The sequence below is a fragment of the Panthera onca genome, chromosome B2 (assembly GCF_046562875.1).
Source record: "Panthera onca isolate mPanOnc1 chromosome B2, mPanOnc1 haplotype 2, whole genome shotgun sequence".
Lineage (NCBI taxonomy): Eukaryota > Metazoa > Chordata > Mammalia > Carnivora > Felidae > Panthera > Panthera onca.
This window is the reverse complement of record NC_138343.1, coordinates 143,040,142-143,067,284: the sequence shown is the minus strand read 5'-3', so window position 1 is coordinate 143,067,284 and position 27,143 is coordinate 143,040,142. Positions and strand designations below refer to the sequence as shown.

Sequence of the window (27,143 nt, the reverse complement as noted above, 5' to 3'; positions counted from 1 at the left end):
TTACAATAAAAATCTTTATTTAGGTTTGGTCAGTACAGGTAAGATATACTGGAGTCACAGAGCAATATGCATTAACAGGATACAACAGTTCATAAAAACTGAGTAACTATGCACACAAATTTCTTAAACATTCAGTCACCTAAAGAGAAAATGCACAGATGTAAGGTGGAAAAAACTGTATCTAACACTGAAACTACTCTAGGACTCCATCAGCAAGTCCAGCTTTTAGTGAAAAACTACTGTACTGGGCAAACTTGGCAGTCATAAACCCACATCTACTCTAACAAGTCTGAATGGTGCATAAGTATAATAACAGCATGAGGAAGAATGCCCGTACACAGCACAGGTTCTAGGATAGACACAGATTTATACAGACATCATTGTGTTATACTTTAGGGAAAGATTTCCATTTACAACTTCACATTAACTCATATAAAAATAACTTGACCCTACACAAAATGTCCTTTTAGCAACATTCAAGGTAATTAACTGTTACAATTTCCAAAGTGGCAGAGGTATTGAAGCAAGGGGGGGGGAGGGGCGGGGAGGAAAAGAAAAAAAAAAACCACACCCACAAAAAAAAGGCAAATTGTGACAAAAGTATGCGTTAATTTTCCGGACAGTATCCTCTCCCAAATTAAATGACACTGTATAAAAATTTGTTGGAAAAAATATTACAAAACTGAACCCTGTACATTTACACTTGAGTCCAAGCCATTCTGAACGTGGCGGGAACCCGTAGTTCGGTTACCTTTCCCACTCACTGTTTTCTCCTCTTGAGGGTCAGGATTGGAGTCTGTGTCATTTGAGTGGTGTGTGAGAGAGTTTTCACTGCCCGTGGGAGAGTCTACACTTTCATACCCCGCACTGAGTTGATTTACGTAACTACCACCTCCTCTGCCAGTTCTCTCCTCTGAGCTGTTGGAGGCCTTATTCCCATTCCCTGGAGAAGAAGGAAAGTCATCTTCGGCTGTGTCCCCCTCCCTGTGAAATCCAGACCCAGACGTCCTCTGCCGGGAGGAACTGCCATTACTTGGTCCGTTGGCCAGCCGGCTGCAGTCTTTACCTGTGGCCTCCGCCTGTCCTCCAGGCTCGGAAGGTGTAGTCCTGCTGGTACTTGGGGCTGGAGCCTGAGACTGCTGTTGTTGGTACTGAGCCAACTGCTGACGCGTCTCTTTCAGCTGTTGCTGAAGAACTAGAATGGTGCTCTGCATACCCTCGACTTCTTCGTCAAGTTGAATGATGAAGTCATTCAGTTCTGTGCAAAGGAGAGTCAAACCTACTTTAATATCTCTGAAAACAGATTTTAAAATATTGCTTAGCGCCTGCCACAAAGCTAGACAGTCAATAAATGTTTAAGTGAACAAATACAAGTCTAAAAGTCACAAACTATTTCAAGCTTTTGCTTAGAATTTAAAAATAGTCATTCAAGAATGAGTTTGTTTGGGGTGGAAGTAGGGGTGGGGGAGACTTACTTAAAATATCTATAAAGCAACCAAGTTCCAACTGACCCAAGCCATCTAGCCATATACAACTCATTATAGCCCACAAAATCCACTCCACATGGGTTTACCTCTGGGCCCACATGGCCACTCCCCTTACTCCTTATTCTCCTAATCAGTGTCTGTCTCAGCTCCACAGCAGGTTCAGCCCTAGGAAACAGTGGGTCCTCTACTCTAACACTCCAAAGAAGCCTATGCTATAACAAAGGACTGTCCCACATCCAAAAAAAATTAGAGAAAATAACTCTTGAAAACTGATAAAATACACATGTCCATTAAATCCTAAAAAGCCTTGGGAGAGGAAAAAGTCCTTCACTACTATACTGAAATCTATTTTCTATGTTTACGAACAGTAAGAGCTAACAACTATCACTATGAAAAGATACTTTAAAAGATACTACACTGACTACTGATCTTCACAATTAACTGTCAAATATACTAATTCTCAATTCAGTTTTCATTGGTGAGATATTTTAGGTACTATTCATCCTTCCTCAAAGAGAAGAGAAACAGAACAGATGCAGCTACACTTGCCAAAAAAAAAAAAAAAAAAAGTGTGGGGGAGGCGGGCGGAGACAGAGACTGAATTAAGTTTACCTTTAGCAAATTTAAGTATTACATTACATGTTTAGCAGCACCTGGGTGACTCGCTTAAGTGTCTGGCTCTTGATTTCGGCTCAGGTCATGATCTCATCGTCAGTAGACTGAGTCCCACATCAGGCTCAAGTTGGGCGTGGAGACTACTTAAGATTCTTATTCATTCTCTCTCTCCTCTCTGCCCCTCCAGAGCTCATGCTCATTCTTTCTCTTTCCAAAAAAAGTCACATCTTATTCACTAAACAGGACCTTAACAGGTACAATCAATTCTTTATATTTAGACCACTGGAAATAGCCAAATACCTCCAAGATTTACACTTACAGAGAAATTGGTTAAATGGAGATAACCCCCTCTTAAAAACACTGAATTTAAATTTGTCTACATACAGCCTTATGTTTCACCAAATTCCACCCCTCCAAAACCAAAAACTTCTCGAAATTTGCACAATGAACAATTAGGAGGAGGGGGACCGCTAAAATTAAAATGGCTTTGCTACTCAACTAGAAATTTTTAAGTTTATTTAGAGAACAAGTGAGCGGGGGAGGAGCAGAGAGAACTCTAAGCAGTCTCCTTCCTGTCAGCAAGGAGCCCAATGTGGGGCCTGAACTCACAAACCTGGAGATCATGACCTGAGCTGAAACCAAGAGTCGGATGCTTCACCAACAGAGCCAACCAGGTGCCCCAGCTAGAAATGTTTCATTTGTAATTTTATAGAACTACTGGCAGAGATTAGCACATACAGAATCTAATCTATAATATTCATGCCTGGCAAGTTTTTTAAAGCCAGTGCAAATTTAACCAAACTTTTCAAAAATCCCCTTACCATCCTGACTGCTTTTAAGCTCCTCACTATATTTCTTCTGTAAAGCCAACTCTGCTTCAAGTTGTGCAATACGTCCCTGGGACAGCTGCCTTCCAAGTTCTTGATTCTCCTGGATAAGCATTCGACACTTCGCCATTAACTTTTTGCCTGTTTGGCTGCAAAGGAAAGAGCCATCCATCACAAAATGAAGACAAGTTTCTACAACCTTGTTTACTTGCAATTATTACAGCAATAGATGTAACACGTACAGAATGTAACTGTCACAGCAGATGCCTCCCTATAATTACCATCTTCTCTTCTGGAACACGTCCATCTTCTGCATTTCAGTATTTTGCCAATACAGCAGCAAAAATAAACCCTAAACAAAAAGTACCCAAATGGCCACATCTTCTATTACACTAATAATTAATTCTGGTATCTATTTTCATCCCAATTTATCATTTGTAATAGAAACAAACCAGTTAATTAACACACATCTCAGATATATCAGTATTAAAAAAACACTAAGGTACTTAGCTTGGAACAGTAAAGTTCTTGAAAAGGTAAAGGCAGTATCATAAGCAGAGTATATTTATTCTTGCTAAAACAGCATTTGATGAGGATGCCTCTTAATAAGCTGTTCTCACAAGAAGGTTTACTGCAGTAAGTGAGGCATATTCAGTAACTGTTTTTAAGGAGCCGTTTAAAAACCCGTTAAGACTATTTCCATTCACTAATCTTCATTTAACTTCTTTATTATATACTTCTGAGCTATCTTCGACTATAAACATAAATTTAAAAAAATTTAATATTGATATGTGGTTAAGATTTTATTCATGTTTAATAGGTTATCTTTAGAACAGAAAACTAAGATTGGGATTACTTATCACAAATAACACTGATGTAAATATCTGCCAAAGTAGGGATACCAAACTTTCCACAAATTAGTTACCAAGGCCCAGTGCAACACTCCATAAAGACTACACACACATACACAGCAACTGCAAAAATGCAATCAAATGCCTTAATAACAGTCTTTAATAAAACTTTACAGCTTTTCTTTAGCCTCAATAGAAATGATGACTTCTAAAGGCATCTGATTTAAATACATAATTGTGATATTACCTGACACTTGAATAAGGACAGTCTGATATTTTTTTTTTTTTTTAACTAAGTAGGCTCTACACCTACACCCAAGTAGGCTTGAACTCACGACCCCATGATCAAGAGTCGCATGCTCCACAGGGATGGTCTGGTATTCTTGTGATGGCGTTAAGTTCAGAAAGACTTAATGGGTTAAAAAAAATGTTTTGCTGACATTTCCTGTCCTTTCCTTCCTTTAGTGGGGCTTTCACTTGCCTGATACATTACTTCACAATGCATCATATCCTGTTATATAAGCCTTCAGACTTTTTAAATGAGAGCATTTTGTGGAGTGCCTGGGTGGCTCAATTGGTTAGGCGGCCGACTTGCGGTTTCAGCTCAGGTCATGCCCTCACGGTTCGGAACTTTGAGCCCCTCGTCGGGCTCTGTGCTGTTAGCACAGGTGCCCACTTCAGATCCTCTGTCCCCTCCCCTCTCTGCACCCTCCTCGTTCTCTCTCCAAAATATTTAAAAAGTAAGTTAAATGAGAGCATTTTGTAAGTGATTCTCATTCTTTGACTCAGCGTTCTAGTGTTTTTATCCATTGTATACACTCTACCCTAATTCAGGGGTAATTTAAGCAAAAGTTCATAAATTAACTTTCTCTGTGGTACAGTGAAACCTGGGTTACTGCTGCTTGGAGCAGCCTCAGGTGAAAGCACTTGCTAAGGGTTTTATTCTCTCTATGGTAACTCTATTAGCTGGTGTTCTTGCTCGTTGCTACTGTAGCTCCAGACTCCCCCTCATCGCCCATCAGTACCCTCCGACTTTGGCTTCCACTGAACAAGAGTTTAGAAATCCAGTGAGGAGTTAAAAGACGGGGCACCACTGTCAGGCAGCGCGCTCCTCCCACGCCCTGCCCGCGCTCCCAAGTTTGTTTTCTTACAAAGTCTATAGCTTCAGTGTTTTCCAACTAACCTGAAAATCCTATGTGAATTTAATAAAGATTAGAAAAAAAAGACTACTGGTAAAACCAATACATTAACTTGTGACCTGACTTAACCTCGTATAAAGTACCACAAATTCTAATAGAAAAAATGCTTCCTTTATGGTCATACCTTTTAATAAATGCCTGTTCTAAGATAATCCTATCACTTCTGAAATTAGTGATTACTGAAACAAGTCTTAAAACACTTTACCATTTTACCATGTCATGTGAGATTTATATTGTGTTCATTACATCCTCCAAAATGGTAAGAGTTCAATTACCAATAACTGTCTTTGGAATAATTTTCTTTAATTACACCCCCCACCCTGCCCCATAACCCATTCCTAAAAATCAAATAATCCCAAAGAAAATATGAAAGGAAACAGTCTTGAGAGAAAGATTTATAAAAAAGAACAGACACTATACATTGCTTTATGATCACAAGGAAGGGGGCCAGGGTATCTGAGACATGTACACACAATTGCCTAAATGATTAAACGCAAAACAGAACTGTCAAAATAACTGAAATATACCTCTCTTAAATACTCTAAAATATATGCACTGTTACATGTATGAAGTATTTCAACTAAAGAAGATAATTTAGAGAATCTTTCTCTTTCAAAATTAAAACAGAATAGGAAAATGGGGGGCGGGGGGGACCCATAACCCATTCTATTTGAATTACTCCAGACACAGCACTGATTAATAAGCACTGTTTCAAGTTAATGATGTATTTATAGTACCATTTATACCCTATTCTTTACAGAACAAAAATTCACTTACAGGTGATTAAAATAAATTATGATTTATTAATACAATGGAAATATTATGTACCCATTAAAAATGAAGTAATCTAATAAAAGAATGAAAAAACCATGCAAGGGATAAACTGTGTCTGTGTGTTAGGGGGAGGGGGACACCAAGCTGCAATCGTGTATGTACGTTCACATTTGTTTAAAATCAATGTATATAAAATGACTGTATGTGCACAGAAACGATCTTGATGATACCCAAGAAATTTAACAGTGGTTACTGTTCCTGGAGAACACAATGGGGAATGGCAAGGTCACATCCAGAAGGGACTCTCATTTTTTGTCTCCACCTTTCTTCATGCTGTTCCAATTTTATACATGAGCATGTATTATCTTATTAAAAAAATATTTTTAACCCCACAGAGAAAAACCCCCACAGACCTCACAATGACTCTTACCTAAGCAGTAAAGAAGGATGCTAGCTAATAAAATTTGAGTACACGTTAGTAATACATTTTATGAATTATTTCTTGACCTACTAAAAGTACGTAGGCCATTTCTACTGTGATCTTAAATGGCATAAAATATATACAAATGCCTTAATGCGGCACATTTTTGTTTACTTACCCTCCAACCCCACAAATAGTGAGAATTTTAGAAGCGGATTTTCTTGCCGTAAAATCACACAAACCACTTCTTCAACCCACCCTCTGCCCCACAATCAGTTCCCTAAAGCACAAACATATAAGATACTTACAATTGATTTGAATGGTTAAGAGAGAACTTAAGTCACCCTTGTTAAAACTGCACTTAAGCGTTGGGACAATCTGGAACATTTATCTTCCACTCATCTTAGACTCCATTATCACCAAGTGAAAATTCTCATTGGTGACTTAGAGAATGATCTGACGAAAAAAATTCACCTCCAGGATTGGATGGAAGCATGAAGAAATAATGCCTCATTTATCTAAATGATCAAATGAATTTGCTAGAAATGATCACTATACCTTTTTTTCAATTCACAAAATGTCTCACTTAGGCCAGCCCACAGTTCCAATACATTATTTCCCCCAATCTTCTGGCAGGCACCCTGTGAAGCTGTCCCACATTAATTTCTACTGCAATACCCTGGGACAAGGTGTCAAAAAGTAGCAAGTGTCAAGTCTCCTTGTCTTTTATGATACCAGCTGGAAAAAAGTAGGTCTTTAAAAATGTGACACAGAGCCTTTTCCTTCACTTTGAAGAGCATGGCAACAATTTTTCCAAAATCAATCTGCTCTCCACAGCCCCCCAAAATCAAAATGTTAAAAGTACAACAAAATCATCAGAGTATTCTTTGAACTTAAAAAAAAAAAAAGAAAGAAAAAAGAAAAAAAAAACCAACTACTTCAAGGCACATTTAATTTAATATCAAGAGTGCAATACAAAAGGCCCCAAATACAATGAAGGAAACACATTCCCCCATTAACACCAACGACAATACTCTTTCAACATGTGCCTGTTGAATGGAATGGGGATTTAATTTCACTACTGAAAAAAATAACGCGGTGAGTCTCATCACAGCCAATATCCTTATACAATCTAGTAGTGAAATGAATGTTCATAATGCTTCAAACAGTTTCAACCTGAAGTTTGATACCACACCTTTATGTTTGTACAGTCCTCAATAAGATTATCTACAGCATTAGCAAGAATTCAAAGAACAAACCATTGATTAAACCCACATTGATTTAAGGCTCAATCAAGTAATATAGAGCCCCAAACTAAACGGTTATGAACTACTTGTACTGACATCTATTATTTGATTCTCTCACGACTATTAAGTTGGTTCCTTAGCAAATGAAGCTCTTTAAAGGCAAAATTCACCTCATTTGAGTTTTGACCCAGAAGTTCAACAACAATCACGAAGTCCACAGTCTTATTGGCAAAACTGATATACAGTGTCTCTAAGTCACTATGCTCAAGGTTAAGAGCGATGCATATTCCATTTTTACATTTTACTGGAATTTTACATGTTCAATTCATGATTTTAAATCTCTAGGTTTTCATTCCTCCAAACTGTCTGAAGACACAGTGTGCCACAGACTTAAGACTTCTGTTTCTCCCTCTATTTTCTTCAAACAGAAACATTTCTCAAGTGTCTACATGTTCTAGAAGGGGAATTTTTCGGAGGTGGCCACTTCTTCGGAATAGTCCGACGCCATCAGGCCTCTGAAGCAAGGGGAGGGGGAAGAGAAAAAAGCTGAAACACAAGGTTCATCTGGTAAGTTTTACATTAACCATTACAAGCTGGATAGTGTAAGAATGTGGCTTTTTTTGGCTCAAAAAGTCTGAGTCTTGGTGTGGAAACGAGTACTTGGCTGTCCCACCACAGCTTTCTCGCAGTGGGACTGTCAGGGAAGTCTTGACTGGGGAGTATGATTTGTTTACCTATCAGGCGTAAACTTCCAGGCACTCAGTTCATTTTGGGCTTGTTCCAGTTTGTCTTTAGTCTGTTCCAGTTCACCTTTCATTTTTAGGAAAAACAAGTTGATCGCTGGGTCTACCATTGTTGATCTCAGTTGGGCAACGCTAGGCTGCTGGACTTGCTTGAGGTACTGGATTTGAGTCTGTACAAAGTAAAAGAAACAATTACTACCAAATCAAAGAAAATATACACGAGAAGGTGGCGTAAAACCCCTTTTGTTCACAGAATTTACCAATTTATTAAATCCTTCCTCCTTTAATCTTAACATCCTCTAAAAAAAGTGTAAATTGTAAACAACTATTTAAGGTTACCCATGTAGGAATTAAGGCTACAATTGCATTTCCATATTTGGAACCTTTAAAGAGGCTGTATCTTACTTCACAACCAAAGGATACAAAAAATCAGTTATATTTACTAAAAATATTGACACCCCTAGAAAATTGCCAAGTTTAAAATATTATCTAAGAGTACAGTAGTTTATTTGTATCTATGGAAATTATTCTATGTATAGGTCTCCTAAAAATATACCAAGTACAAGATTATAACTTAAAATACACATTTGTATTTCCAAATTTAAAAATACACCGTGCTTATATTTATGAGGTGGTATTACAGCTTTATAAATAGCTCAAGTGAAAATGAAGTATATATTTTTTTCCTTCTGAGTAGATATGAATCACAGAATAATATAGGTGGAAGGTGACTGACCAAATCCAAACTGCTCATTTTTGAAATTAAATAAGGCAAATGTCTACAGATACACAGTTCAGTGCCAGAATGGAGACTAGAATCTAGTTCTCAAGCCTCCTGACTCCCAGTCTGGGGCTTTTTCCACCACACCAGAACCCTTCTACTTACATATGAAACCTTCAATTTCGACTTCAGTTGTACTATTACTAGCACACTAACATTACATTTCTAAAATATGAAATACAGTTTATTAGCATTAAATGCATCACTTTCTTCACACCCAAAGTAGTTTTGGTTCAAGATCCTGCTGCACACTAACACTTAAAATAGGATTAAAGTAAACAATTTATAAGCTGCTAATTTCTACCAAAATTTAGCATAAAGTACAAATATGCTATGTGGATTGGAAATATATTTACTATTTCACTGAGCAAACAGAGGTAATTTTTTATTTAGCCTAAGGAGATTTCTTAAAGTTACTCATTAAAAAAAAATTTTTTTTTTGAATGTTTATTTTTGAGAGAGAGGGAGAGAGAGAGAGACACAGCACGAGCAGGGGAGGGGCAGAGAGGGAGACACAGAATCTGAAGCAGGCTCCAGGCTGTCAGCACAGAGCCCGACACGGGGCTCAAACTCACGAGCCATAAGATCACGACCTGAGCCAAAGTTGGACGCCCAACCGACTGAGCCACCCAGGCGCCCCAAAAGCTACTCATTTTTTTTTTTTTTTATATACATTTATTTTTTTTTCTTTTAAAGATTTTTTTTTATTTTTTATTTATTTTTTTTTATTTTTATTTTTATTTATTTATTTATTTTTTAATATATGAAATTTACTGTCAAATTGGTTTCCATACAACACCCAGTGCTCATCCCAAAAGGTGCCCTCCTCAATACCCATCACCCACCCTGCCCTCCCTCCCACCCTGCCCTCCCTCCCACCCCCCATCAACCCTCAGTTTGTTCTCAGTTTTTAACAGTCTCTTATGCTTTGGCTCTCTCCGAAAGCTACTCATTTTTTAAAAAGCGTTTTATTTTTGAGAGAGAGAGAGCATGAGTGGGAGAGGGACGGGGGTGGGGGGGAAACACAGAGGATCCAAAGTGGGCTCTGCGCTGCAGCAGCTCGAGCCCTATGCTGGGCTCGATCTCCCGAACTGCGAGATCATGACCTGAGCCAAAGTTGTATGCTCAACCAACTGAGCCACCAGGTGCTCCTTAAAGTCACTCATTTTAAACAAAAAAGTGCAGCTGCTTATTTAACGTAAGACCAGTTGTTAAGATAACTGAACAGGAACAAAGCATGTCATACAGCACATATCACCCACTGTTATCCCCAAGAAAACATGCCTCTCCGAGATGGACATAGTTACTATTTAGGTTTACAAAGTGAACTGCCCTCATCTGCCATAGATAATCTTGTCCTTTCCTAATGGTTTTGTTCCTACCACCCTTTCTGCAAAATCTTACTCTGTAACTAACTGAAAATGAGCTGGTTCAGCTGACATGTGAAGGGGAAAACTATTAAAAAAACGTATGACTGGAAATGGTTAGATTCTAGTTGAAATAACCTTAAAAACCTAGGATGAAAAGACAAAAGGGTAAATGAGCATCACCAAAGGCTCTGATCAGGCATGATGTTACCAAAACTGTCTGTGCCATAGCATAGCTGGAGAATAGAAGTGAGTCAACAGTATATACTGTCTAGGCAAGCAGTAACAAGTATGTGACCTAGGTGTTGTATGAAAGGAGCACTCACTTGACAAGGATGGAAGAGGCCCTCGGGCATGACAACACATATGGTTAAGGCACTGCCACCTATTTCGTGTCATCTAACCATCGTTAAAAAAAGGTACATGAACTAGGATGTCAAGAGTAGGGCTCAAGAAAGAATTCAAGACACACTGGTGCTAGGAGATATTAGCACTGGCACCCTCCAATCACACTCTACCAGCAGTTTGTATCTTGCAGATAAGATTCTTCCATTGCATGTATAAGCATCTGGCACAGTGCCATGCAAACTGACCCAAAACTAGGTAGAATCTAGAATCCTTAGTATCAAAAAAAGGAGAAAAGAATTTAAGAGTTTTGAGATTGGGGTGTTACCTATAAAGAAAGAAAATTAGCGGCGTCTGGGTGGCTGGCTCAGTCAGTTGAGCGCCTGACTTTGGCTCAGGTCATGATCTCACGGTTCGTGGGTTCGAGCCCCACGTTGGGCTCTGTGCTGACAGCTCAGAGCCTGTAGCCTGCTTTGGATTCTATGCCTCCCTCTCCCACTCTCTCTGCTCCTCCCCCCTGACTTGGCTCTGCTCTCTCTCTCTCAAAAATAAACAAGCTTTGGGGCGACTGGGTGGCTCAGTCAGTTAAGCGGCCGACTTCAGCTCAGGTCATGATCTCGCGGTCCGTGAGTTTGAGCCCCGCGTCGGGCTCTGTGCTGACAGCTCAGAGCCTGGAACCTGTTTCAGATTCTGTGTCTCCCTCTCTCTGACCCTCCCCCATTCATGCTCTGTCTCTCTCTGTCTCAAAAATAAATAAATGTTAAAAAAAAAAATTAAAAAAAAAATAAACAAGCATTAAAAAAAAAAGAAAAGAAAAGAAAATTATATTCAAACTATTGGTGAGACTTCTTGAAACCAAGTGTCCAGGTAAAAAATACAGTCAAGAGATAAAAATATAGAAAGTGAAGGTGTGTGATTACTGAGAAAACAAACTTTACAGGAAGTAAAAGGACTGTGACTGAACCCTGAAAAACATTTTATTAGTGAGAAAACAACTAGGAATAGGACTGTGTCCCATTTATGATCAGAGTCTCCAGTGACCAGAATATTATCTTTTGCATTAGATTTAATAAACAATGTATCAGACCAATGGAGATTACACAAAAGAATTCAAGAAAATTTCAGATTTTCAGGCTGCCTGTCTGGCAGTTGGAAGAACATGCAACTTGATCTCAGGGTCATGAGTTTGAGCCCCACATCGGGTGTAAAGATAGATTACTTTAAATACATAAAATTTTAAGAAATTTCAGATTTTTAAAATTAGTAACAACATGGATAGAGCTACCTCTATTTTACATAACATATATACAAACACTAAATAAAAAGGAATAACTGGGACTACAGAAGACAGCGTAAAATCGAACCTAAATCCAACCAGATCTAAATGATCAAACATGTCAATGGATTTCAGATCTGTGTACAAATGAAAGCTATTAACAATTAAAAGCAGACATGGCAGAGGTTGCTGATACCAGGAAGAAGTTTTTTTATGCACAGAGAGATAAAGAGAGCAGAGGAGAAACAGCTTGCTTAGAAAGGAGCAAATGCTCCTTATACTCTCAGATACCAACCTACTAAAAAACATCTGAATCAATATACTGATTATTGTATCATGGAAAATAACTGAAAACCTTGAACTTCCTGGCCATTGAAAAAAACTTCAAATCCGACAATAGGGTGATCGCCCAAGATTTTACAATTTGCATATTTATAGCATGAAGCTGATCTATCTCAACAAAATGTGCGTTTATACTTACGAGCAAGTATATAAAATTCGCTAACTATGAATACACGTCATAATGCAGACTAAAACCCAATTTCGCCAAAAGACTTAAACCACTTGAAATACTCACAGTACACTCTTGCATCTCTTGCTCCTTGGTAGCCAGTCGCATTACTAGGATGTTTTCCCTGCGGGCAGACTCTTGCTGTTGTTGCTTTAGTTTTTCTTCAGACTCTCTTAACCCAGTTACGTCATTAGCTGATGATTAGAAGAAAAAAAAATCCCCAAACATTAGGACATATAATTTCAAGATCAACCTGACGTACCCAAATAAAGTTCCGACTGCCTCTGTCAAGAATAAAAAAAACAAAGGCAAAAAAATTCATCTAGTCTTTAGTTTCTATCCTAATGTGTTCTTGATCACGATTGCTCTTTCAGGAGGCAGTGGTGTTAGAGTGGCCCACAGCCACCTCATCCTACATGGGATTACGTTATTCTTGTCCAATCCATCTCCCAGAACATGGGAAGCTTCATTATTTGCATCCGTCTATACTGTAACACACTGACAAAGTCCTGACTATATTGTTTTTAACCTATTCAATGTAAATATGCCAAAAACTGCACGATTATTACTTTAAGCTCTCATAATGCTAATGTGTGTGGATTATAATATAGTCATATAGTAACTGAAATTTCAGGTTATTAAGCTTTCTGGACTTGAAAAACTATATTGTCCCCCTCCGCCCTTTTCAATTTTTGAGAGAGCGAGCGAGCGAGCGAAAGCGCGCGCACACACACACACACACAAGCCGGGCAGGGACAGAGAGGGAAACAGAGAATCCCAAGCAGGCTGTGTTGGGACACTCAACCGAATAAGCCACCCAGGTGTCCCTATATTATATTGACCCTTTTTAAAAAAGTTTATTTACTGTGTGTGTGTGTGTGTGTTGTGTGTGTGTGTGGGGGGGGGGGGGTACTGAGAGTGCATGTAGGAACAGAGAAGGAGCAGAGAGAGGGAGAATCCCAAGTGGGCTCCATGCTCACAGCACAGATCTCACAAACCATGAGATCACGACCTGAGCTGAAATCAAAAGTTGGACGCTTAACTGATAGAGGCCCCCAGGTGCCCCTGTATCGTTTTTTATGTTCACAAATAGTATGTTATTCTTAACTCGGTGACAAGTGACAAAAACTAAAATGGCTTGAAACTAATAAACTTTGTTGGCATTATTTTTCAGCAGGTTTTGAAAAATCTGTAAATATATCCTATTGTTACACTTGAAGCTCTTACAAGTTTGTTGTGTGTGCTTCTATGTACTTCCTTTCTAAGACTAATAACTCATGTTTCACTTCCAATTCTTCTGTGGAAGCAATGAGGGACACATCAAGGAAAGTTCAAGTAGTTGTTGAGTTTCCCCATCTATGCTCTCAGACACTTGTATGTAATTCTACTAAAACAGTCTCGCTATCATACGATTATTAGATGTCGGTCTTTCCCAAGAACTACACACGAAGGGAATTAAAGAAAAGAGACCACGGCTCATTCACCTATTTTGCAGCAGCAATACAGTGAATGCTTGGACAGAATTCTGGAACGAAATGCTTGAATAAAAATTACAATTGCTGGGGCGCCTGGGTGGCTCAGTCAGCTAAGTGTCCAACTTTGGCTCAGGTCATGATCTCAATGCTCCCGAGTTCAAGCCCCACACTGGGCTCTAGGTTGAGAGCTCTGACAGCTCAGAGCCCAAAGCCTGCTTCAGATTCTGTGTCTCCCTCTCTCTCTGCTCCTCCCCGACTCGTGCTGTCTCTCTCACAAAAATAAACATTAAACAAAAATTACAGTTGCTTAGTAAAACCAATTATCCTGCAACAAAAATTTTCCTTAACAAAAATCTAAAAGGAGATATTCATGTAATCTTCAGGAAACTTAAAAACTTACAATTAAGATCTGTGTATTTGCCCTCCAAAGCTTGGACGTATGCTTCATATTGTTTCCATCTAGCACAAAAATAAATTCACATATTAGTTGTTACATTGATATTGCTTTTACTAAATTTATAAATTTATAAACTTATAAATTTAAGTAATGCCAAGAATTTCACTACATGATTTTTAACCAGTAATAAAGTTAGTCACTTCATTATTCCTTCTCAACTTATAGGAACTAGGCAAAAGGAAACACAGGACAAAGTGTTCTCTGCTGAGAATATACTAAGTGTGCTCCTCCAGGTCAGTTCATGGGCCTTACAGGACGCTGTCACTGATGCTCAGCACATGCCTGGATTAAGGAAGCGGAGTAAACAATTCGCTACTTTCAGATATGCTGTCCACTTCAAACAAATGGCACCTAAGAAATGTGCCCACTTATAAGGGACTCAAGGTTATCTCAGCTCTTTTCTGAAAATATCACGTGACTCCATTTATTTTTGCCCGTAAAAAAGGGGGGAGAGAATACACTCTCTCTCAGAACTATTCTTTAAAGCGTATCTAATTGGCAGAAACAATCTGCATAAATGCCATACGCTATGAGAGTATGAGGGAACCTTTCTTCCTTGCTATATTCCTCTACCTTCAAAATACAAGCTATGTTAGCTTGGCTATTATTGCTGATAAACAAGGTCCCCAGACTTATGCTTACGCAACAAAAAGTAACCTGCCCCAAATGTCTACTATTCTGCTCTTCTGAAGAGCTATGTTTTCAAGCTGCTCTTCAGTTACAGCTATTCAAAATTTAGTTGACCTCTGACCCATGTGGGGTGGAGTTTAGGGAGGAGAAATCCTGCATGCTCAAAAATCCACGTATAACTCTGGACTTTCCAAAAAGCTTAACTACTAATAGCCTACTGTTGACAAGAAACCTTACACTAGTAACATACACACTTGAATAACATGTATTTTGTGTATGTATTATATACTACATTCTTATAATAAAGCCAGAAAATTTTCCTAGAAAAAGGAAATATTAAGAAAACAAAATACATTTCAAGTATTGTACTGTATAAAATCTGCACGTAAATGGACCCACACAGTTCAAACCTGTGTTGTTCAAGGGTCAACTGTACCCTTGATTTTAGAAAATCTTTCTACAAAACCTCAAAAACTTCTGAAAGCTTTGCTACGAGATATTAACATTACAACACAATGAACAAAAAAAATTCCAGGATACCAAGCAAATTCACCTTTTACTGTTCAGACTACTGTTCAGTCAAAGGCATGCTTATTTTTACGGGCCCTACAACCTAGGACACAAACAGGAGTTTCACTCAATGTTTGGAGATGAATAAACATCTTTTGTGGAAGCCACATTAACAACTATTTTAGAGGAACAGAAAAATGTAAAAGCTCAGCCAAAAACATCCTTATCAAGATGACAGAAAAAACACAGAACAGTTAAATAAGCAGAACTTGATTTAAAATCACCAGGAGAATTAATGAGGACAAAAACTCACTTAAAAGTCATATGTGAGAATTCCCTGAAGAAAGAGAAGTTAAACTGACCTCAAGAATATAAACTGCACATGACTTAAAACCTTAAAGGTAACTTAATATAAAAAATTGCTACCATGAGTTTAGTTTTATTAAGATCATAGCACTGATTTCTCCCCCTACAGATGAATCAAGAAAAAGACTGCACACACCAACCAAATATACAGAGACAGTATCAACATGTGAATGGCAGTATTATCATAAACAAGGGACTACCTCAGCAGGAGGATAAGAGTGTTTTAGAATACTATGGATTTAAATTTCATGTGCAGGAAAATAAATGTATGCAATGGAAAAACTGTCCTCTGCACGAAGAAGATAAAGAGCTTGTCTACAATAGAGTAGCTGAAGGAGGTGGGAAATTATCAGATTCTAGTTAACAATGGAACATGTCATCTGTGCCTGCCCATCTTATAAAACACCTTTCTTCTCTCCCCTACTTCCAGCCAATTAAATTTACTTATTCAAGTAAAAATCACTTGGAAAGTTCTAGAGAAAAAAGTTCAATGACCTTGACAAAGGTGCCCTGAAAAATCTTTGTTCTAAAAACTATCATGTAAAAAACTTACCACACAAAGTAATAAAATGCAAAAAGAACACATTTAAGTTACACAACACAAAACCAGTGTTGATCATATTTTACATTAAAAAAAAAAAAACCCTTAATGCTGTTCTTGACAATCTGGTTTCCAAAGACATTTACAGAATAACCATAGAAATTCAGAGCTTAAAGTAACCTTTAAAAATAATTTAATTCAACTCCTTTAACCTGCAGATGAGAAAATGGATATAGTTAAATGAGCTGACCAAAGTCAGTTCTGAGAAAGAGTAACTTTGCCTATCAGCAAATGATATATGTCTTCCATAACTAGACTTGTCATCCTTCAGAACTACAACTTTTTCACATGTTGAACAGAAAAGGAAAAAATAACATCAAAACAAGTCTATATACTTGTTAAACTAAAAGCCTTCTGAAAGCAGGGTTATTCCCCATAGCCAAGTTATACACATGGAGTACAAATGCTTTCAGTTAAAATTCTGAGTATCTTCCCTCAAGAAAACCTCAAGTTACCTATTAGTCTAGAAGCTACCCAAGCTAGTACTTTAGTTCTATGAAGTGTTATACTTCCTTCAATGTTTACACAATGAACAGACCATATTATGCTCGACAGTACATTAAGTGATTTGAGGATGCATTAACGTTAAAAAGAAAAGTCTAACTTGAAGATAATTACAGGATAGAATCACAGTATGTTCTATAGAAAGTGCTTTATATTTTTGGTTAAAAAAATTTTTTTTACCTTAGAATTAACTCATCTCGTGCCATAACTTTGAAGTCTGTTTCACTCAGTCGAACCTATACAAAGAGATTTAAAACATGAACTGACTGCTCTTCCTAAAACTTTTTTTTCCAAAGTTTATTTTTATTTTCGAGAGAGAGAGAGAGCGAGCGCACGCACACATGCCTGAGAAGGGGAAGGGTAGAAAGAGGAAGAGAAGGAATCCCAAGCAGGCTCCATGCTGTGAGCGCAGAGCCCAACACGGGGCTCCATCTCAGGAACGATGAGATCAGGACCTGAGTCAACATCAAGAGTTGGACGCTTAACCAACTTAGCCACCCAGAAACCCAATTCCTAAAACTTTTAAATACTGAATACTACTAGTTCTTATATTCTTCACATTTTTTTATTTAAACAGGATCGTAACATTTTAATCCCTCATTTCTGTTATTAGGATTACCCTTATTACTAAAATCACACAGCACCCTTCCTAAAAGGAGCTCTGTACTGAGATGAAACATTTCCAGAGCCTGAGACTTAAATGGCTCAATATATATTATGTTTTTTTAAATCTTATTTTATTGAAAAGAAGTTTTTCAAAAGTGAACTACTTATCTTTAACATAAGCATCATTCTTAAGGAAATGCAAATTACAACTCCAATGAGCTATCACTACACATTGATTAGAATGGCTTTAAAGAACAGTAGTAACACCAAATACTGGGTGTCATACATTGCTGGTGAGAAATAAATTTATTTTCATACAGAAATTTGTATATGAGTGTTGACAACTTTATTTGTAATAGCCCCCAAACTTCCTTCAACGGGTCAAATTACAATATATCCAAACCCTTGGAATACTGTATTTACCATTAAGAAAGAAACAGTCTATGGATCAACTTGGGACAAACCTCCAGAAAATTTTACTGAGTGGGAAAAAAACATACATACTGCATAATTTCTTTGGTGTAACTTTTGTGAAACAGCAGAATTACTAAAATAGAGAACCGATTAGTGGTTGCCAGGGGTTTGGGATGGAGAGGGAAAGGATGGATGGGGCTATGGAGGAGTAGCAAAATGGAGGCTTATTAGTAATGGTTCGGTTGACTATTTTGGTTGTGGTGATGGTTACACTTAATTACCCATGAAAAAACTGCACAGAGCTACACACACACACACACACAGAACACACACATAAGCTCTGTGGATTGTGCCAATGCCAAGTTCCTGGTTTTCATATTGTTATACAAGATTCTGATAGTTATGCAAAATTAACCCTGAAGGAGGCTGGGTGAAGAGCACCCAGAACCTTCCTGTACATTTCTTTGCAACTTCCTATGAATCAGTAATTGTTTCAAAATAAAAAGTTAAAAAAAAAAATGAGCACAATATTCCAACTAGCTGAAACTGCTTTGTAAATTGAGAAACATTGTGTGTTTTCTCTATACCAAATGAAGACTATACAGGTGAGACACCTCTCCTACTTTAGTATGAAATTAATGCTTTATTAGTTTCCTTTTTAAGAAACTTGCTTCAAATTGCAACACTAACCAATGTAATAGTACTATCATCAAAAGGAAAAGGGAAAATCACTGTACCAAAATACATTAAAAGTCTAACAAAAAGCACACAATTCTGATTATTAAAACACATTACAATTCTTTATTTCATGAATAATTTAACTTCAAAACTAAAGACGAATTCCCATAATACCACCTTAAGTGTTCACTTAAATTCTCACTGCTTAATTTGTACATACCCTGCTTTCCCACTTGAATTATAAATTACTTTTACGAACAATGTTATTTTGTAATTCTGTGACTGACTAAATTGAATTAAGTTAGGGATATAGGACAAGGAGAAAATAAGACTAGAAAACAAACTTCAGAGGAAAGGCAGGATCTAAGAACTAGCTGTAACCTTTTCTTGAAAAACACAGAAGTGGTTTTACCACACAACCAAAGGGATTTAAAAAGTAGGAAAAAAAAATAAGCAACTTATAAGAACTTGTGAAGGAATCTTTTTTGACACTTATAGTCATGTAGATGGAATTACTTGTAAAATAAAGATTAAGAGTAGACCATGGAGATAAAAGTTTTTTAAAAACTCAAAATATTCTAAAAATACATTCCCTATAAGTTTATGTCTAACACATTATACACCCACAATGCTATTAGTGTTATAAGGCAAAAGAATGAACAATAAGCAAATAAGGACAGTCCCTTTAATTCTATTAAACACCCCCCCCCCCCCCCAAACACAAAGTGCTTAAAAAACTGCTGAAAAAACACACCTTTTTGGGAAGAGGTTCCTCGTTGGTCATCTTGAATCCTAGGAAAAAGAGGCAGAGAGCAGAGGTTCGATTGATTTTCTCCCAGTTAAGGTAGGAACAAAATATACTGGCTTTTCTAAACCAATTAGGGAAGTTAGTTAATCACTAGGTTATTTATTTAAAAACCTTTTATTTCATAGTTTTTTTTTTAAATGCTTATTTATTTTTGAGAGACAGAAAGAGAGAGAGACAGCACGTGCCTGAGCAGGGGAGGGGTGGAGAGAGAGGGAGACACAGAATCTGAAGCAGGCTCCAGGCTCTCAGCTGTCAGCACAGAACCTGACACGGGACTTGAACTCACAAACCATGAGTTAACCGGCGCCCCTAAAAACCTTTTATTTTTTAAGTTTTAGATTTACAAAAAAGTTACAAAGATATCACAGGGCTCCAGTATACTCCACACCCATCTTCTCCTTTGTTAACATCTTTTGTTACTACTGTCTTTAGGTTTTTTTTTAAGAATTCCTTTGTTAAAAAAACTGATCATTCCTTTTGATGTTCCCATAAAGGATTGACCAGAAATGTAACTCTCAATGCATTCTTACAACTGTCCTATGAGAAAGAGAAACCTTACGGAAGCGATAGCTTTGTACTAAACTCAGATACTGACCTCAGGCAGTATCCCAGACATCTTCCACAAGAATAGGAAGGGTAGTACCAGTTGCTAAATCTTTCCTTTTACAGCATTAGGTTGCTATAGTAAAGTAGAATCTGTCATCATCGTGATAATTCACCACTGTACAATGAATATTTATATACATTATATACTACACCTTAATAAAAATATTCCCAAACTACTTAATTTTATGCCACAGAATTTATGTCAAGTTAGCTTTTTATAAACGTATACAAAATTTACTGAACCCAGTTGCAAAAGACAGGTTATATAGAAGAACTACTCTCAGTAACTTTATTATGTTTATTGAAAACACTTTCTGATACCTCCTATTGTTCAAATAAGGACACAAGCAAATTTAAATTCATCCCTAAGTTTTATTTCCAACAGCACTGTCATGAATCTTCCCCTTATATTTTAAACTTCCTTTATATTTATTTTACTTACCCACACTTATTACAAATCCCAAACTATTAAGCATTCAGCCAAAGGGAAATAAGTTGCAATGATGTAACGCACAGCATGGTACTATAATTAGCAATACTGTACTGCATGTTTGAAAGTTGCTAATAGAATAAATCTTGAAAGTCTTCACAAGGAAAAAAACCTTTCTAACTGTGGTAACAGATGGTAACTAGGCTTACTATAGTGAGCATTTCACAATATATACCAATATCAAACCATTATATTGTACATCTGAAGCTAAAGATACGTCAATTATACCTCAATAAAAAAATTAACCAAAGAATTTATAATTTAAAACTGAATTATTTATTTGAGAGCATGGGCACCCACACACACACATGGTACTCAAACTCAGTGAGATGTTGACCTGAGCCAAAATCAAGAGTAGGATGTTTAACTGACTGAGCCACCCAGGTGCCCCTAAAACTGAATTTTTAAAAGCTACTTGATTTCTTACTATTTGAGAGTCCTCAAAAGGAGATAATCTTCCAATATCACTTTTTATGTTACATACAATCCCAACTGTGTAAATCAGACATTCTAATCATATGCTGCCATTAAAACCTCATTTTCAGACTAGATAGAGAAATCAGTGTTAAAGAAATCAGTACATTTTAGAAAAAAAAAAACCGTAAGTTGATATTATATATTGCTGGCTTAATTCTTCCTTCTTTAATAATTTTATCATTGGGGGCAGAAGGCAAAAATCTGAGGTTATCTGTTTCTGAACTAAGAAGCTAACCAAGTCGCTGACCAAAACCTATGAAGACATGACCATTATTTCTACGATATAAAATCTGTATATTTTTCTTCTTTGACTATCCTAACGTGATACCAGTGATTCCAATCATCTGGGAAACAAACCTTCACCATGTTTGTCCTCAGAGGTCTACTTGTATGTTCAAAGTGTACTCACTCTACTAGACTGCAACCTACTGGAACCCAGAAATCAAGCCTGGCATTTCCTTAGAATTTCCCATTTGAGCTAAATATAACAGGTAAATGTCAATAAACTAAATAACTTTTAGGGGCGCTTGGGTGGCTTGGTCGGTTAAGCGTCCGACTTCGGCTCAGGTCATGATCTCACGGTCCGTGAGTTCGAGCCCCGCGTCGGGCTCTGTGCTGACAGCTCAGAGCCTGGAGCCTGTTTCAGATTCTGTGTCTCCCTCTCTCTCTGCTCCTCCCCTGTTCATGCTCTGTCTCTCTCTGTCTCAAAAATAAATAAACGTTAAAAAAATTAAAAAAAAAAAAAACAAAAAACAAAACTAAGTAACTTTTAAAAACCGATGAAGGGCACCTGGGTGGGTCAGTTGGTTAGGTGTCTGACTCTTGCTTCCGGCTCAGGTATGATCTCAAGGTTCTTGAGTTCAAGCCCCTTGTTGGGTTCCAAGCTGACAGAGCAGATTCCAATTGGGATTCACTCTCTCTCTCAAAATAAATAAACATTTAAAAAAACCTACGAGACAATTCTGGCCCTCTGAACTTCTAGCCATTTTTAACTAGTATACATGTGCCTCTGCAAGTCACTACTCCTTCTAAAGGCACCCAACTCACTCAAAATAGTGCACTGATCCCTTACTATCCCCTCACATCAGGCTTTATGTTTCTTCATAGTTCTTATCATTAAGCTGATATTTTGCATACTTATCTGTTTCTCCCAATTATAAAATAAGATCCATTAGAATTGTTTTATTCACTGCTGATGGCACAGTACACTGGAGACACTCAAACGTGCTGAATGGAAGTATGAACAAATGAATTTGCTTCAATTACTAATGAAATCATAAAAGTGAACTAAATAAGCCAATCTAATTCCCGCCCCCCCCCAAAAAAAAACCAAGATGACCTACAGTAAAATCTTGAGAATAAATATGGAACCTAATGTAACAGATACTGTGATAACACTGCTATGAGTGACAGTTTCAAAACTGCTAGATTTATCACTGTGGATAGGTAATCCACAGTATTGCTAAATGGGCACCACAGCCACTCAGAATTTTAGTTGTAAAACTTAAGGATTATGGCTGTTATTAAACATAAATTCCAGTTTATAAACTAGTAAATGCTTCTGTAACATGACATTTTCCCCCAGATTGGTTCATTCTTTTAATACGTATTCAGATTATTCCATTAAAATAAAATTAATTAAACACTTAATTAGCAATGAATAAGCTAAACTGTTTTTAAAGGGCATTTAAAGGACTGGGAAACACATGAAATTCTAATAACCCTGCTTTTATCTAAGAGAGTGACAAACTTTGAAAATAAAAAAAAAAAAAAAACCAGAACTTCTGAGCCCATTTTGCCCAACCCAAAAAGGATTACCACCACCCAAGGCTCAAAACTATTCAGCTACTTCTAAAGATAAACACTAATCTTTAGCATGGTGACCGGCACAAAATAAGCAATTATTAGTTTCCTTCTCCCCATCAAAAAAATAAAAACTTTCAGTCGCTACTTCTTGAAGAAACTGAAAGGAGAATTCACAGGTTGAGGATAACTATCAAGACATGCTCCCGTCTTTGTTTCTAAGCCCCACTGTAGAATGCTTGATCTCCAATTTTTAGAATTCTAAACAGCAAGCTGTTAAAATTTTTAACATTAGTTTATGTTCTCTTTCTTTCTAAAAAGTTTGATGGTGGGCAAATTTTCATTACACACAGCTTAACGAATATCTGTATGCTCTTTATAAAACTAAATATGTAAACTTGTGACATACATCAGAAATAAATGTTTTTGTATAAAGGTTTGCATTTTATGTCGATTCTCAGAGTCACAGGTCATTCCACACGTTATAGGATATGTATGTGGCTTGGGAATTCAAAGCATAAGCATTTTTAAAGAAATCCCTCCCTGATTTATAGCTGTTGAAATGTCACTCTTTCCTTGAGAATCCATAATATGCCACAAGAGTCAAAAGCAAAAAAAAAAAAAAAAGGGGGGGGGGGAAGGCAAATTAGAACATATTTAAATTTAAAAGCATCAATATTTAACTATTTAGTCAAAATAGAACTTGGTTCTCAAATTTGTCTTTCATATTACATGAATGTACTAAGAAAATTATTATTGCCTAAGGCAACTTTTAAATTTCAACTGACAAGCACAATAGCTATCTAAAATCAATTCTAGATTCATAAAGACAATGTTTACTCCAGGTTCTTAGAACCATCTACTTTTGTATCAGAAAAATGAATGACTGAAATATCTAGATTTAAATTCAGAATCTTGGGGGGGTGGGAGGGCGGAAATGAATATAATATTAAGTGCTATGAGTCACATGCTTAATAATCAAAACTTTCCAAACTCAAAGTTAGTCCCCATCTTCTAGATGATGAAAATGATTGGGTCATCTGGTGATTAGCTCTGGTCAAAACAGCTATTAATAAATTGGGGGTTAGGACCCCAAATGCCACACCTCTCAAAAGTTGGTAACTGATTAAGATGGATTATTCTCCCACTCTCCCATCGTCAATAATTATTAGGCTTAACTAATCTAAGAATATAAAAAAAGCAAAATAGGGGGCGCCTCAGTCCGTTGAGCATCAGATCAGGTCATGATCTTACAGTTCGTGAGTTCAAGCCTCGCATCTGCTCTGTGCTGACACCTTAGAGCCTGGGGCCTGCTTCGAGTTCTGTGTCTCCCTCTCTCTCTGCCCCTCCCCCGCTCATGCTCTGTCTCTCCCCTTCAAAAATAAATAAAAACATTAAAAAAAAATTTTTTTTAATTATGTAAAGGTTTCAGTTATTCCTATGGATTAATTCAGGGATAACCTCTTAAATTCAGATCTCAGAACCACCATGTACTCTAAATGCCTTAACAATGAGAAACATTTAATGATGGAGAGTTCAGTTTTGGTTGGCTAGGTGCCTAGCATCCCAGATCCCAGTACTTCCCTGGCTCTTAGCATTATGACCTGAAGTTATGCAACTCTGTTCTCTCTTAGGCGAACACCAGCCAACACAATTTAAGAAAGCATGTACCTCACTGAACCTAATCATAACTAAACTCAAGAAACTAATAATCTGACAGCATACAACACTGGGTCTGTGGTAGGTAAAAAGGGTACTAATTAGGAACTGGAAAACCACCTTTTCCTGATTCTTATCAGTCATGGATCTTGAGCAAGTCACTTAACTCTGGGCTGCAGTCTCCAAATCAGCAAAAAAAGGATACCAATTTTGCCTGCCTCACATAGTGTTGGAAATCTCAACATCCAAGTGCCATAAAAATGCTACACAAATGATTTTTTAAACAAAATATCAACATTAAAAGTTTAATATGCATTAAAAACAATTAAACCAAAACGCAACAACTACATTGTCAAGACCGCAGAATATTTATAGCTCGGAGTTCTAATCTGATGGACCAGGTTAATATCCAATGGAATATACTATTATGGGAATACTGAAAAGTTTTTCTGATAATCTGAGTTTCAGAAAACAGGTAAAAAAAATAAACATAATTTAAAAAACAAGCATAAAACCAAACATCTGGATATTGTTTTGCTAATTAGTGGCAAAATCTTCTTTCAAGAACGAGGTAACATACAGTTATATGAAAGTGCTAAGACCATATCAGGCAAAGGTTATTTTCTAGGAGATTCTATACTATATACATGCAAGCACATACGTACATACAAGAACACAAAGGACTTTGAAAGCTGTAACGTACTGTACAAATTATCACAGCTCTCGTCCACATCGTAGAGCGACCACGGATTTTCTGTATCGCATATACCAACTCATTTCTAACACAAAAAATATTTTGAGCAAGTAGGACTCAAAATTGAATCAGGAAAACTAGACACTACTAAGTTCTATAAATTACATAAGCTAAGTAACACATCAACAGTGCCGGGGACACATTTTTATTATTACTTTCGTCCTTTGGGACTTAGAAATTTAGGGAGGTTGCTTAAGGTCCGCCAGTGAGAAATGACAATCCTGATTACCTGGCTATAGCTACCTGTTTAAGACAAGGTAAGCTCTGAAAGAACTCCCGAAAGGCACGCACCCAAACCCTCCAAATTTAACTTCATCCTTTATCACATGCCACCTGGTGGACTGCAATTTCTTTCGCCGACTAGCCTCATCAGATGTTACTGAACGACAGGAGTAAACAGCAGCCTTGGAAAGACCCAAGGTGAGACCCCGAAATTTCACGAAAACCTCTAATTCAATAAAGGATTTTTTCTTTACTCAGAATGCATGCAATCATTCAAAAATGGAAGTCTACAGGAGGACGCAGCTGCAGCAATAACCTACTGCGCGACGCGAAATTTGGTGCACGGCTTTCCTTCCCTTCACGAACTCGTTAGTGCCGCCAACCCTCGGGATCCCGCGGAGAGGTGGGAGGGGGCGACACCGAGGCGGGGACACGACGCACACCGAGGGGGCGGCCTCCCGGTATCGCCGGCCCGCGGGAGCGCCTGCCTCGCCCCCGGGACGGAGGCCGAAGGCAAAATGGCCTCGGGGCGGCGGAAGTGTCCCCGCAGGCGAGAAGAAAGCGCAGCTAACGGGAGGCCGGCGGGCCCGGGAGCCCCGAGTCGCCCTCCGGGCTCTGCCCACCCCTTACCCGGGTCGGCCGCGCCTCAGCCCTCGGGACCCGGAGGTCCTCGCGGCCGCTCCCGCCGGCGGCCCGCACCTACCTCTCCAGACGGAGGCCGCGCCGGCGCCGCCCAGTCACATAGGCCAAGGCCGCGCTGCCCGCTCACCGCCCAGGCGGCCAGACCGCGCTACCGCCGGCCCCCGCGCTCCTCCTCCCGCCGCAGCCCCGGCGCTCCCCTTTATTTGCGGGTCTCGCTGCCACAAAATGGCGCTGAGGGAGGACGCGAGGCCCCGACGCCCCACCCCCTTCCCGCTCCTCCCGCCGCCCCGCCCCGCCCCGCCCCGCGCCGCCCACCGCCCGGCCCTCAAGCGCCGCAGCCGTAGCCCGCCCTCATCGCCGCCCGGTCCTGTCAGCGTCCGGCTCACTCACCGAGTCGCCTCCCGGACGCGGCCGCAGCCCCCGGCCCGTCCCCAGGCCCCGCCACGGGGAGGAAAGACGAAGGGACGGCACCCGCCCAGGCGCTACGGGGGGGGTGCTGCGCCTCGGTGGCACGCCCCACAGCCTCCGGAACGCGGCAAATCCAGCAGGGGCCGGGGGAGAAGAGGGCCGCAGGGAGGGGTGGGAGGCGAGGTCGGAGGTCAGCCGCGGGGCATCACGGGAAGGGCGGCGGGGGTCGCGATTGGCGGCGCGGGGCGAACGCGCTGGCCGGCCACCTGCGGCTGCAGCGCCGCCTCTGGCGGAGGAATCTGGGCCAGGCGGCGCGTGATTGGTTGCTGTATGGTGTAGCGTCCATCGGTGATGCTTCCGCGCGCTGGCGGGCCAGGTGCTACCTCGGGAACGAGGCCGTGGGTGGGTCGGTTTAGGCTTGACTAAGCCGTGATGTTGGAGGCCTCAGAAACCAGCGTTCTGTCTTCTGTCGTGAAGCGCAGTCTCCTGGCCTCTTGGTCCGTCTCCACCTTGACATCTCGTGGCGAAACCGAGGAGCTATTGTCTAGGAGAAGGGGGTTGTGCCTGTGTCAGCAGCTCTAGGGGCACC

The 27,143-nt window shown here is 39.0% G+C and overlaps 1 protein-coding gene and 1 pseudogene across 3 annotated transcripts; one reads left to right on the top strand and one right to left on the bottom strand.

Moving 5' to 3' along the window:
• On the bottom strand, positions 1-27,143 carry WTAP (WT1 associated protein). Of its 3 annotated transcripts, none has more exons than XM_078447531.2 (8): positions 26,537-27,143; positions 19,440-19,477; positions 17,168-17,223; positions 14,320-14,378; positions 12,511-12,638; positions 8,156-8,334; positions 2,924-3,078; positions 1-1,258 (listed from the first exon to the last, which is right to left on the bottom strand). In XM_078447531.2, the coding sequence occupies exons 2-8, from the start codon at positions 19,467-19,469 to the stop codon at positions 675-677; spliced, it is 1,191 nt and encodes a 396-aa protein (XP_078303657.1). In that variant the 5' UTR covers positions 19,470-19,477; positions 26,537-27,143; the 3' UTR covers positions 1-674. The 3 variants fall into 3 exon arrangements, with proteins under 3 accessions (XP_078303657.1, XP_078303656.1, XP_078303658.1); XM_078447530.2 differs by lacking the exon at positions 26,537-27,143 and adding an exon at positions 26,208-26,400; XM_078447532.1 differs by lacking the exons at positions 1-1,258; positions 2,924-3,078; positions 26,537-27,143 and adding exons at positions 7,110-7,936; positions 26,208-26,399.
• LOC132675119 (U6atac minor spliceosomal RNA) lies at positions 10,615-10,727 on the top strand (annotated as a pseudogene).

Bases quoted from the DNA above. Each gene is read 5' to 3' on its own strand.
- WTAP (XM_078447531.2), bottom strand. From the start codon at position 19,469: ATGACCAACGAGGAACCTCTTCCCAAAAAG. The intron at 17,224-19,439 runs GTGTGTTTTTTC...CTCTTTGTATAG, and splicing joins AGGAACCTCTTCCCAAAAAG to GTTCGACTGAGTGAAACAGA. The intron at 14,379-17,167 runs GTAAAAAAAATT...TTTTTGTGCTAG, and splicing joins CGAGATGAGTTAATTCTAAG to ATGGAAACAATATGAAGCAT.